General features: G+C 35.7%; 1 protein-coding gene across 1 annotated transcript; it reads left to right on the top strand.

The window, feature by feature from the left end:
- Positions 1-7,759: 7,759 nt before the first annotated feature.
- On the top strand, positions 7,760-11,193 carry LOC139876468 (protein NRT1/ PTR FAMILY 8.1-like). Its single transcript, XM_071863784.1, has 4 exons — positions 7,760-7,961; positions 8,642-8,859; positions 9,108-9,661; positions 10,218-11,193. The coding sequence occupies exons 1-4, from the start codon at positions 7,823-7,825 to the stop codon at positions 11,044-11,046; spliced, it is 1,740 nt and encodes a 579-aa protein (XP_071719885.1). The 5' UTR covers positions 7,760-7,822; the 3' UTR covers positions 11,047-11,193.
- Positions 11,194-12,227: the final 1,034 nt, after the last annotated feature.

Raw genomic sequence — 12,227 nt, 5'->3', positions numbered from 1 at the left:
TATATGGGATGTTATCATTCTTAATTAGGAGATGTTGCCCAATAATTCACAATTTTTAATACACTATAATTTATTTATTTGAGAAGTTGAGAGTGATAAAACATTCATATGCATTTTGTTGTCTTCAACTCTGCTCACAAACTCATATAATATAGTTTGTGCTATATGGAGTATTATAAAAGAATATCAAAAAATTGCACGACACTAGTATCACATGTACAACATCCCAAACCATATCTCACAATGATACACCGGGTATGCCTCCAATTGTTTTCTCTAAATTAGAGGTGTGTATGATATGACTGTAATATATAAATTGTATCATGTCATAACATAGTTTGTGATGCTCATATACATATACTACCATGTAATCTAAAAGTTCTTATACGAGAACAAATCAAAAGTTTCTTCACGAGCACAAACACACTAATTAGATGATACACAGTACTAAATTATAAGCTTTTCAACTATTAATGAACCTTTTCTCTATTATTCTATTCTATTCTATATATCATTATAGCACAAACTTTTATTTGGATTAAAAAATGGATGTAACAAGTTTGGTTCAGAGTTTGAGGCAAAGCCGCCCGACCTCATATAAGAGGGAGAACGATGTGAACCACTCACACCACAAACAACTATGAGCTAACGTGGTAGTAGTGAATTGTCACTATGTGTTAACGTAGTAATAGTGAATTGTTTTTTTTATATGGGAGTTCAGGGTTTCGACTCGCACTCGCTGCAAAATTTTCCTTGTTGTTACCCGACCATTTCATGAGTCTCGGAGGGTTACGAACATCTTGCATTCGGGCCTCAACCGAAAGGGGTTACCACACGCGATGCCCGTATGTATTTGTCGTGTAGGTTTCCTTCAGACGACCGTTAAGATTGTAATGATTCGTACTAAGCAAATGATCGGGTAAGTTTGTGTTGACATCGCGTTTGACATTCCGTTTGACCCCGTCAGTGACTCATAATCCCCGTTAAAAAAAAAAATCTACTCACACCACAATAGTTAGTATTCTCCTAATAGGTCAAAGTCAAAATGTTAATCCGGAATTAACAAAACCAATCCAATGATAATATGCGGAGATAAATAATTATGACATTATTATTAAATCAATGGTTGAAATTGATATTTATGAGTTACTCCTTAAATGGTTAGTTACATTAAATTAGATTATTATGAGGTTTTTTTTTTTTTTTTTTTTTTTTACGGCGAAATAAAGGATTTTATTATAAACAACGATAACTTCATCAAAACAATGAAGGCTACCGATTAGAAGTACAAAAAGGAATCAAGAACTACAAAGAAAGATAACAACATAAGAAACTTATTGTCAAAGTAAAAACCGCATTGCTCCCATACACAAGCTTGAAAACCGTGCACGAACATGAGAATAGACGCCCAAAGGAAGACTTTTAATTAATGATCCGAACAACTATGGATCGGCATGAAGATAAAGTCGAATCTAGCCAACCAAGCGCCCAAATAGAAGCGGGACCGAACAACTGCCAAATATCGAATCCTTGAAACTCATTCCATAGAACCAATCAAAAGAGAAGTCGACAATAGACCTTGGCATGAACCTACGCAAGTACCATCAACGAAAAAATACTCTAACCAAATACAAAGACCTTAGGCCACACGGGCGGTTCAAAATTACTCGATTGCCTAAGAATTTTAAAAACATCCGCAACAGAGAGATGCTACATTGGGCTTGAGGCCCAAGAAGGAAGATCCACAACAGCAACGAATAAAATTGTCACTTGAGTTGCAAGGAATTTGATTTGAAACGATTAACTATTGAACCCACCAAACGACCTCTTGACTTGTTACCTAGGCCGCGGATGTTCCATGAGGCGAGCCTCGTGTCTTGGAGGTTTTTTCAGGCGTATAACCTTCCGGCATGTTATCCATAAAGATACCAAAGTTGTACATCTCCTCTTGTAAGAGATTTTCTTATTTCCGAAACCACCATTAACTTGTTGAATGTTAGAAGAGCCTTGACCGATAATGTGATTGATTTCACTTGTTGTATCGAACATGTCTGAAATATTGGGGATTTCGTCGATCCATTTGCATCCTCTATCCTTACCACTGTTTTTAGAAGAAACAAAAGGTTGAAGGAGGATTACTTTCTTACTTGTGGTAGGGATACATCGAGATTTAATCTCATCACATGATTTACGACAAGAACTACCAAAACAGGAGTCGTCTGTGGTCAATGGAGTGGTGGGTTTTCCATTAACTTTAGCAGCAAACGATACTTCATTATTGATAAATGAAGTTTTTTTTGGGGAAGATTTGGCAGGGATATTGGAAGGATTTGGAGAGATTTGACCAAGGGTAGGATAGTCCTTTTGTATTAAAGTAAAAGGTAATTTTTGGGAATTTGAATAGTCAACAGCCGAAGGTAACTTGGTTATGTTATCCAAATTATCAAGTGAACCATCTTTATCAAAGGGAGTTTGAACATGTGGGGAGACATCCGATTGTACCTTGTCTGTATTATCCATATTGTCACCTAAACCATCAATGTCAAAAGATTTGAACAGTGATCTCTTGATATCCTCTGCTACACTTTTTGACCCAACATCTTTAACCTTTTGAGACCTAAGGGCAGAAGTGACTTTTTCCAAAGAATTGTGAATTTCAACTTTTTTATTAATTTTTTGAGGAGTTTGAAATTGGGCATCAATAATGTAGCGACCCCGACAAATCGTCAAGTGACGGCGTCGACTACGTAGGTCCCATTACATGGTCATAAGTCTTTAAGACAACGTTTGACCAAAATATGTCGCATTCATTTCAATGTAAAAGGGTGTTTCAAGTTTACAAAAAGAAGTTCGAAGGCTAGTTACATTACAATGTTAAACGTACAATTGAAACCTATGCGACACAATTTAAAAGTAGCCAAAAAGATGCTCCAAATATGCATGTATACTCGACATCCAAGCAAGTATCAAAAGAGTGCGGAAGCATGTATCACTTAAGCATTCAAAACCTGAGAAAAACATAGAGGAATCTGTCAACGAAAACGTTGGTGAAATCATAGGTTTAGTAAATGAGTATGTAAGTAAAATAAGTTGAACCACAAGTTATAGTATAAGTCGATTTTCCGAATCGTTTGAATTCCATAAGTATTGTTGTTTACCGAGCACCCAATTATCAAAGCTTAACCGTATCATTTACCTCAGCATAAAAGTGTTAGAACATACACCGTACCAGAATATATTTCATTCGCTTAACGGTAGCGAACCATTCGAATGAGGGTTAGTCAAACCCGTATGGATCCACACAACATAGTCTCGCTTACACCATCTGATGTAATTAATGATAATTGAATTGAGGATTTTCGTTCAAACTCGTCCGTATCTTTGTATTCACAATTGTGTTCAATGTATAAAAGTATGAAAAATATATATACGTGTGAAATGTATATAAGTACGTAATGTATGTGTTTCTCAGCCCACGATTTAAAAGTATAAAAGTTGTTGAAAAGTGGGACTATGATCTCACCTCGAGTGCACGAGTATAAAAGTACTTCACAAAGTAAACGTGTGCATGAAAGTTGCTTAGCCTTGACCTAAACAAGTAAGTTGTATCAATTAACCGGTTACGACACAAGGTCGGGTGAAATGTGTTCAATTAGTCCTATGGCTCGTTACGACTCGAAAAGTATAGCATGTGAATCACGTTGTCAAGTTTCATGCAAGAATCAAGTATAAAATAAAGACTAGAACGATTGCATAAGTGTTTAGTTAAGTTTGACTAAAAGTCAAACTTGGTCAAAGTCAAAGTCAACGGGGTCGGGTCGGGTATCCGACAATTTTTCTAAGTTATATAATCATATATGAGCATGTTGGCCAAGTTTCATGTTAATCGGAGGTCCGTAGCATATCAAACATTTTACGTCAAATGACCAAGCAAAACAGCCCATTTTAGTGTATCAGGACGGTGTCCCAAAATCAGGACGGTGTCCCAATATGAAGAGTGGGACGGCGTCCCAAAATCAGGACGGCGTCCCAATGGGCATTCAGGTCCTGTTTGCAGAAAAACACAAGTGCACGACCCAAACTTCAAACAATCACAATTTATGATCCGCAAACAATTAGAACATGTATTTTATATCACCGGAAAGCTCTTTCGACAAGGAACGCAACTAAGCACTTTTCATCAAGCAAAAACATCATATACAATAACCGAAATCCCGTCAAGTGATCAATAGAGGTTTATTTTCAAGTTTCAAGTTCATCAATTGCAATTTAAGTTTCGGGAATCCAATTTATACATATGATATGCCGTTTTGAAGGTAATGAAACATGTAATACAACTAAACACTTATCAATAACATTAACAAGCATTCAACGCATCAAAAGTTCGTTTTAAGAGTTGTCAAACCCTAACCAAAACCTCAAAATCACTAATCATGTTAATGTAAGGTTTTCATGTCAATCAACACACCAAAACGAAGCTATTGAAGTAACTAACACTTTGAACACACAAACATTAACATCTAAACACATTTCATCATCCAAAATCAAAGATTAAGCATACACTTTTCATTTTCAAGCTAGTTACACCAAAACATCAAGATCGAGCATACAAATCATATATTCATGTTATACACGAGCCATAGACACTAACTAACAACATATCAAGTCAAAAACATGAATTTGAGAAATCTAGAGTTTTAGAAATGTTACCCAAAATCGGTGTAGTTAGTATCAAATCGTAGAGGATGACGAGAGGATTAAGAATATGTAGTCGGATTTGTTGTGAGCTTCCAAGATCAAAATTAGATGATGAATTTTGTGTTTGTGTTCTTGAGAGAAAAGGAAGAAAGAAAAAGAGGAAGAAGATGGTGAAATGAAGTGTGTGGTGGTGAGGAGTCACAAGTTAGCCAAGTTTACCCGAGTGGCGAGATTAGTCCCTCAAGTTTGTTGTCGGGTGCGGGAAATAACCAAACGAATATTTTTAAAACGCAAGTTAACGAGAGATGTTATAATCGAGTAACGGGATTATCATGAACACTAGTTAACGAAGTGCACGAGTATAGGTGACGAGGGATGTTATTTAAAAAAAAAGACGGTGTTAAAATAATTTAACGGAAAAACGCGGGATGTTACAAATAACGGTAACCTCATCCACATCTTTAGAAACAATTACCTGAGCTGCCACCGGAGACTTAAGACCTTCTGTAACCGGAGATTCTACTACATGATCAGACTTTAAATCCTTAACAGCCTCGTTCATCTCCTGTAACATTAAGTTATAAGTGCAGATATCTTCATCATCAATGATTTCGATCTCTGCATTATAATTTATTTCTTCGACCCAAAGGTTACAAGTGGTGCAATTGGCAACATTGGCTAACACCATCTTTTCTATTGGACAAGGATTGAAAATTTCAATGAGGGCGAAAACTACATCGGATCTCTTAAGTCTATGAGTGTTGGGATTGATATAAATAACTCTCCCAAACTCTTCGGCAGCAACAATAGCACAGTTGGGAGAAACACAATCAAAAGGGATACCTGAAATTGCAACCTTAGCAATTCGTGAAAATTTATTTTGACGTTGAGACAATGGAATTACATCGACAAATTCATCGGTGTTTAAAGTAGGTCCCATCGTCATTCTTTTAAAGCTTTCTTCATCAGAACAACACACGATGTAACCAAAAATTCCCCAAGCAGAGATTGAGTCAACTGCGATAAATCGGCTTTTGAGCCATTTGAACAATTTAACAGCAGTGATTGGGTTCTTATCGATGATTAGAGCAATGAGATTCAAACGATTACATGTTTCAACATTGTAGGACAGATTAATTGTGGGTGATTTAGGTGGGTTTTTTGGAGAAGGTTGGTTAACAGGGGGCAAGGGAGGAATTGGGTAAGTGTTGTTTTGGATAAGGTTTGGTGAAAGGGCTGGTAGAAGATCGAGATTGAGATTGTATTTTGCATAATCGATGGTAATCTTCATACCATTGATAACTTTGCCATTAAGTGATTTTAACACATTAGAAGCTTGAATGGTTGATCTCATTTTTACGAATGCATAAGATCTTTCTTTCCTCCAAGAGATACCCAGGACTTGACCGTATTCTTGGAGAAGATGATTAATGACGAAAGGGTTTGTGAATCTTGAAAGATTACCCATAAAAATAGTTGATTTTTGCGAAAAGCTTGGGTGGGAATTGGAACGATTGGAGACATAAGGCAGGTTTTTGGTGTAATTGAAGGTAATGGGTATGGAGTTTGGAAAAGTGGGTTTGAAGGTTTGGGAAGAGTTGAGAGGACTCATCGAAAAATTTCTGCTTAGATTGCGACTTTATGATGGGGGTTCATCATCATTAGAGAGTAGTGACTGTATTAAACCAACAAATTCGGCATACTCTTTGAGACAAATGATCAAATAGTTGGAAGGCATTCAAAAAAGGAAGAAATGTAGAGTTAGAATTAAGAAGGAAATCAGTTTGGTGACTAATAGAGGGAAATGATAAAGATGAATGGAAGAATTTGTGAACAAGAAAGAAGATGAAGTTGAAAATTCATCGGAAAAAGGAAAAGATACGTTACCGGTTAGATGTGGAGGGTTGCTTTTTAGATTATTATGAGTTACTCCTTAAATGGTTAGCTACATTAAATTAGATTATTACGAAGTACGTAGTACTATTATTATGACATTATTATTAAATTAATGGTTGAAATTTATATTTATGAGTTACTCCTTAAATGGTTAGTTACATTAAATTAGATTATTACGGAATACTATTATTATTATTATTATTATTATTATTATTATTATTATTATTATTATTATTATGTTATTATTATCAGGGAGTTGATTCTCATACACCACTTTTTAATCCATCACTTTTGTCTCATTAAATTACAGTTATGCTCTTAGTAAGTTGAACTTATGTTATTATTATAAGTATAATTAATGGTAAAATAGATAATTATATGTATATGGATCAAAAATGGGTATGTGAGGATCAACCTCCTATGAAATAGATGTAAATAAATAAACAATACTACCCTTCACATGGAAAATACATGGGAAGTGTTGATTTATGTTGAATCTTTTGAAGCACACAATTAAAAGATTCCTAATTCATTATTACAATAGGACAGTTAAGTAGAAATCAAACCGAATTACGTACTAAAATTAGACCCCCACCAAAAATCACTCTCTTTTTAAAGCACTTGCAATCTGTTCTGTTCTCATTACCAAGCAAGTGAAGCTTCCATTAATTCAGGTACTCCTTGTCTCCTTCATATCTATTTCATTTTTAGCATAAAGTTATTGCCTTTATTGTTTAAATTTATGTTTTGTAAAAGGGTTCTTGATTTTCAATGATTCCAAGAATATTCTGTAATTTTGGTAATTCAGGAGTATCATCTTATTATATACTCCCTCCGTCTCATTAGATTAGATTAGATTAACAAGTATGTATCTTTAATTAATATTAATATTAATATTAATTATCTATTTTAAAATTTTTAAATGCAAAGTTGACTGGGATTGACAAGTATTTCTTTTGCTTAACACAACAAAATTTGCTGAATTAAGCAAATAAAAGAAAACTTTTTAATATTTTGTATTGAGTCAAAGTCCAAGATTGTAAGTTTTCTGGTGGGGGTAATTGATTTTTAATGAAAAATTTGTTGATTGTAATCTACTTGCTGATACACATCTCACTGTTGCTAAATTCATTTGAATTGTTTGCTTGTATATTTGCAGTGAGGACTTCATTTAATAATCAAACTGTCAAAATAACACTATTTTTAGGCATAAGAACTTTTGAGAATTATGCCTGAAATAGTCTATAGAAATTCAACAGTTGATCTACAAGAAGAAATATACACTAAAGATGGCACAGTTGATTACCAAAACAATCCTGCTGACAAGAGGATTACAGGAACCTGGAGGGCCTGTCCTTTTATTTTAGGTAAATTGTGCACTGTTGACTTTAAGGGGTCAAACATAGTATTGCTCGTGTAGATTTGATTCATATATTGTCACTTGTTAATCTCCATGTTATGACTATCATGATACGTTTTTATCAACTACACCTGGCAAACGGGTTGGGTTGGGTTGGGTTGTGTCCAGACCCGAACGGGTTTCGGTCAAAATGGGTCATTGGTCGAACGGGTTAGATTTTTTTAGAAAGGTTAAATTGGTTGGATCTAAGTGGGTTGGGTTGAATCGGTTTGGGTCGAGACCCGTTTCTCAAAGTTTCCTGAACTCGTAAAACCTCTAGATAATAATATCTTTTAAATCTAGTAAAGACCCGTTAAGGACCCATTAAACCTTATATATTTTGTAGGCTTCATCCTAGTTTCAATTGGACCCATTTTTTTTACTTTTTTATGGACCAAAATGGTTAAATAACAAACCCAATGGACCCATATTTCAAGCTATGGGTCTTAATTGCTGGGTATACTCTTTATATAGTTGTTACTAGTATTTATCTAGTGCTTGAAACGATAAATGATCCATTTGATGTCAATACTGAAGTTAAAAATCTGGACATTTGACTCCTAAATGTCAAACATTGACCCATTTTTTTATTGTTCATCTTTAATGTAGTCTATGGGTTGTTGCTGTTAACAATTTAATCTTTATCAGGAAACGAATGTTGTGAAAGATTGGCATACTACGGTATGAGCACGAATCTATTATTGTATTTTAAGAATAACCTGCATCAGCATAGTGCTACTGCGTCTAAAAATCTCTCGAATTGGTCTGGAACGTGTTATCTCACACCATTGCTTGGTGCGTTTTTCGCTGATGCCTATTTGGGCAGATATTGGACCATTGCCATTTTCTCCATCATCTATGTCCTGGTATGCTTAAGGCTTTTTTCAGTAAATCAGTATTATTTCTAAAGTTGGATGCTAGTATTCTTATATTATAAAAATACCGAAAAATATTAAAAGATTTTCCGGCTGTCGTTAAGCTGCATAAAAAGCTTGTCTAATTCAAAAACAGTCACTTTAAAGTCAAAGATAACCGCTATGTACATCATGAACCTTGAATATTAAAATATCCGTTGACCAATAATTATTCAATCATTTTGATTTTTTCTTCACAGGGAATGGCTTTATTGACAATATCAGCATCGGTCCCAGGACTAAAGCCGACTTGTGTGTCGAAAGAGAATTGTCACGCTACCGGCGCAGACATTGCGGTAACATATTTGGCACTTTATCTAGTGGCCCTCGGTACGGGCGGGATCAAACCGTGTGTCTCATCCTACGGTGCAGATCAATTTGACGATTCTGATGAGGTCGAGAAAAAACACAAGAGTTCGTTCTTCAATTGGTTCTATTTCTCGATTAATATCGGTGCATTACTTGCTTCATCACTACTTGTTTGGATCCAAGATAATGTGGGTTGGGGTTGGGGATTTGGTATTCCAACTGTGGCTATGGCAATTGCTGTTGGATCGTTTTTTTCGGGAACTCGTTTGTACCGGAATCAGAAACCGGGTGGCAGCCCGTTCACCCGTATTTGCCAGGTTATTGTTGCTTCGTGGAGGAAACGTGGGGTCCGTGTGCCTGATGATAAGTCGAGTTTGTATGAAACCACGAATGCCACGTCTACTATCGAAGGAAGTCGTAAGCTTGACCATACCAAAGATTTTAGGTAACCAAATTAACGTGTTCCAGTCAAACGGGTCAGGTGGCAAAATGGGTGGGTCAGGTGTTTGGCAACTTAAATTGGGTTCCGCTCAAACGGGTAACCTTTTAATTCGGTCAGAATTAGGTTACCCCGCCAGTGGCGGAAATAGAAATAATTTTCACCGAGGGCAAAAAAAATATAAAAACGTAGCAATTTTTTTGGCCAAAACATGGATGCTTTTGGGGGAAATATGGAGGTTTTTGGGTAAAATATGGAGGTTTTTGGGCAAGATACTGAGACTTTTAGGCAAAATATGGAGGCTTTAGAGGAAGACTTTTGACCCAATAAAATTCACTGGGGGCAAAATCAAAAAATCCAAAATTTTTGCACTAAAAATTTCGAATTCACTTGGGGCGGGTGCCCCCGCTTGCCCCTTACTACTTCTGCCCCTGCCTGAAACACCTGTTATCCCATGGTTTTTTTTTTTTTTTTTTTTTTTTTTTTTTTTTTTTTTTTTTTTTTTTTTGTATAAATGGGTCAAATACTCAAATTGATTACTAAAATCTATTTAATTTTGCAGTTTTTTGGACAAAGCAGCCGTAGAGTTACGATCGGATCAAGTTAAAGCATCGATCGACCCGTGGCGTCTATGCACCGTGACCCAAGTCGAGGAATTTAAATCGATCATCAAACTACTTCCGATATGGGCCACAACGATCATCTTCGCAACCGTCTACAGTCAAATGAGTAATCTTTTCGTACTACAAGGTTCATACATGGACATCACAATTAACAAATTCGAAATCCCGCCTGCTTCACTTAGCATCTTCGATACCCTTAGTGTACTTTTCTGGGTCCCGGTTTACGACTTTGTCATCGTACCATACGCCCGTAGGTTCACGGGTCACAAAACGGGCATCACCCAGCTCCAAAGAATGGGTATCGGTTTAGTAATCTCGATTTTCGCAATGTTATCAGCCGGAATATTAGAAGTGATCCGGCTCGGGATCGTTAAACGAAACAATTATTATGATTTAGAAAATATGCCCATGTCGATTTTTTGGCAGGTCCCACAGTATTTCTTGATCGGTTGTGCAGAAGTTTTTACGTTTATTGGTCAACTCGAGTTTTTTTACGATCAAGCTCCCGATTCTATGAGGAGTTTGTGTTCAGCGTTATCGTTAACGACAGTTGCGTTAGGGAATTATTTGAGTTCGTTACTTGTGACGATTGTAATGGGTATTAGTACTAAAGGTGGTAAACCGGGTTGGATACCGGATAATTTAAACCGCGGGTCGTTGCAAAATTTCTTCTGGCTTTTGAGCGTTTTGAGTGCGCTAAATCTCGTAGCTTATCTACTTGTGGCTAGGTGGTACACTTATAAACGAGCTGTCGGGACTCTTCGTTAATTGGTTATGATCGTTATCGTTATATGGTATATATATTTAATTCATTTACTGGTGTTTGTAATGTATCTTGTGAGTTTCATGTTTATGAACTGTTTGTTTGTTTGAGTTGATTGTCAACGTAATAATAAAAGATGGATTGAAGAAATACATATACATATTGTTTTTGCTTTTTTGTTTTTTTCTGGCGAAAATAACGAAAATTCATATAGGAATCAAGCATATACGTATATGTATATGTATATATACATATTGTTTTTGCTGCTCATTTATGCATATTTTGATTAGACCAACTACTGAAATGGCCTTTACACAAAAAAAAAGTGTCTTCATTTTTTTCCGAAGTGTACAGTGTTAGCCCGCTAGTCGACCCGTTGGACATTCAGGCATTTTTTTTTTTTTTTTGGAAAGGCAACAAAACTAACATACCATTGAAACAGGAAAGAGTACACCAAAGCATAAGAGCTACACAAAACAGTCAACAAGGAGACTGTGCAGATCACAACCAAACTAATATGCTAGCACTAAGCTTATAAAAAAAAAAACAAACAAAAACAGTTGATTCATAAACCATCACCGGAAATGGTCCATGGTTATAAAGTTAAAGTTTTTGCAGAATAAAAATACGGAAATGGTCTTTACGCGCAAAAGTCCCTTTTAATGTGTACAGGGTTAGCCTACTAGTTCGACCCGTTGAATAATCGATCATTAATATTAAACGGTTAAACAGATAAAATTTTATTATTCAGAAAACTTAGGAAGAGAAATATTTTTAACCCATATATATGCGACCCATCTAGATATCCAATGACCGTTTCCGATCATTTTCTCTGACGCCGAAACCTTCTTGGAGAGACTTAGGACCCCAACTACTATCCAAAGATTGTTCGATCATTAATACTATTACATACACATTACATTACATACATATTTTATATTTAGACGTTAACACCAGTCCATGTACTAAATTTAACATTCTAATGTAGTCCAAGTAACCTAATTAAATAAACACAATGCCCTATACAATAATTCACTGCATACTACCGACAACCCTAAGGGTTGCCGTTAGCAAACTCCAAACAATTACATTGTAGAGCTCAAACATCAAAGACGAGCGCTTGATCTGCATATATCTAGTTACAAAACTAAGCATTATTCAATGAAACTACCGATTACACATAATG

This window comes from Rutidosis leptorrhynchoides, chromosome 11 (genome assembly GCF_046630445.1).
Source record: "Rutidosis leptorrhynchoides isolate AG116_Rl617_1_P2 chromosome 11, CSIRO_AGI_Rlap_v1, whole genome shotgun sequence".
NCBI lineage: Eukaryota > Viridiplantae > Streptophyta > Magnoliopsida > Asterales > Asteraceae > Rutidosis > Rutidosis leptorrhynchoides.
Note: the sequence above shows the minus strand (reverse complement) of the source record. Positions and strands in the feature narration are given on the sequence as shown.

Excerpts from the sequence above, each read along its gene's own strand:
- LOC139876468 (XM_071863784.1), top strand. The coding sequence starts at position 7,823 with ATGCCTGAAATAGTCTATAGAAATTCAACAGTTGATCTACAAGAAGAA. Across the intron at positions 8,860-9,107 it reads TCTCCATCATCTATGTCCTG|GGAATGGCTTTATTGACAAT; the intron begins GTATGCTTAAGG and ends TTTTCTTCACAG. Across the intron at positions 9,662-10,217 it reads GACCATACCAAAGATTTTAG|TTTTTTGGACAAAGCAGCCG; the intron begins GTAACCAAATTA and ends TTAATTTTGCAG.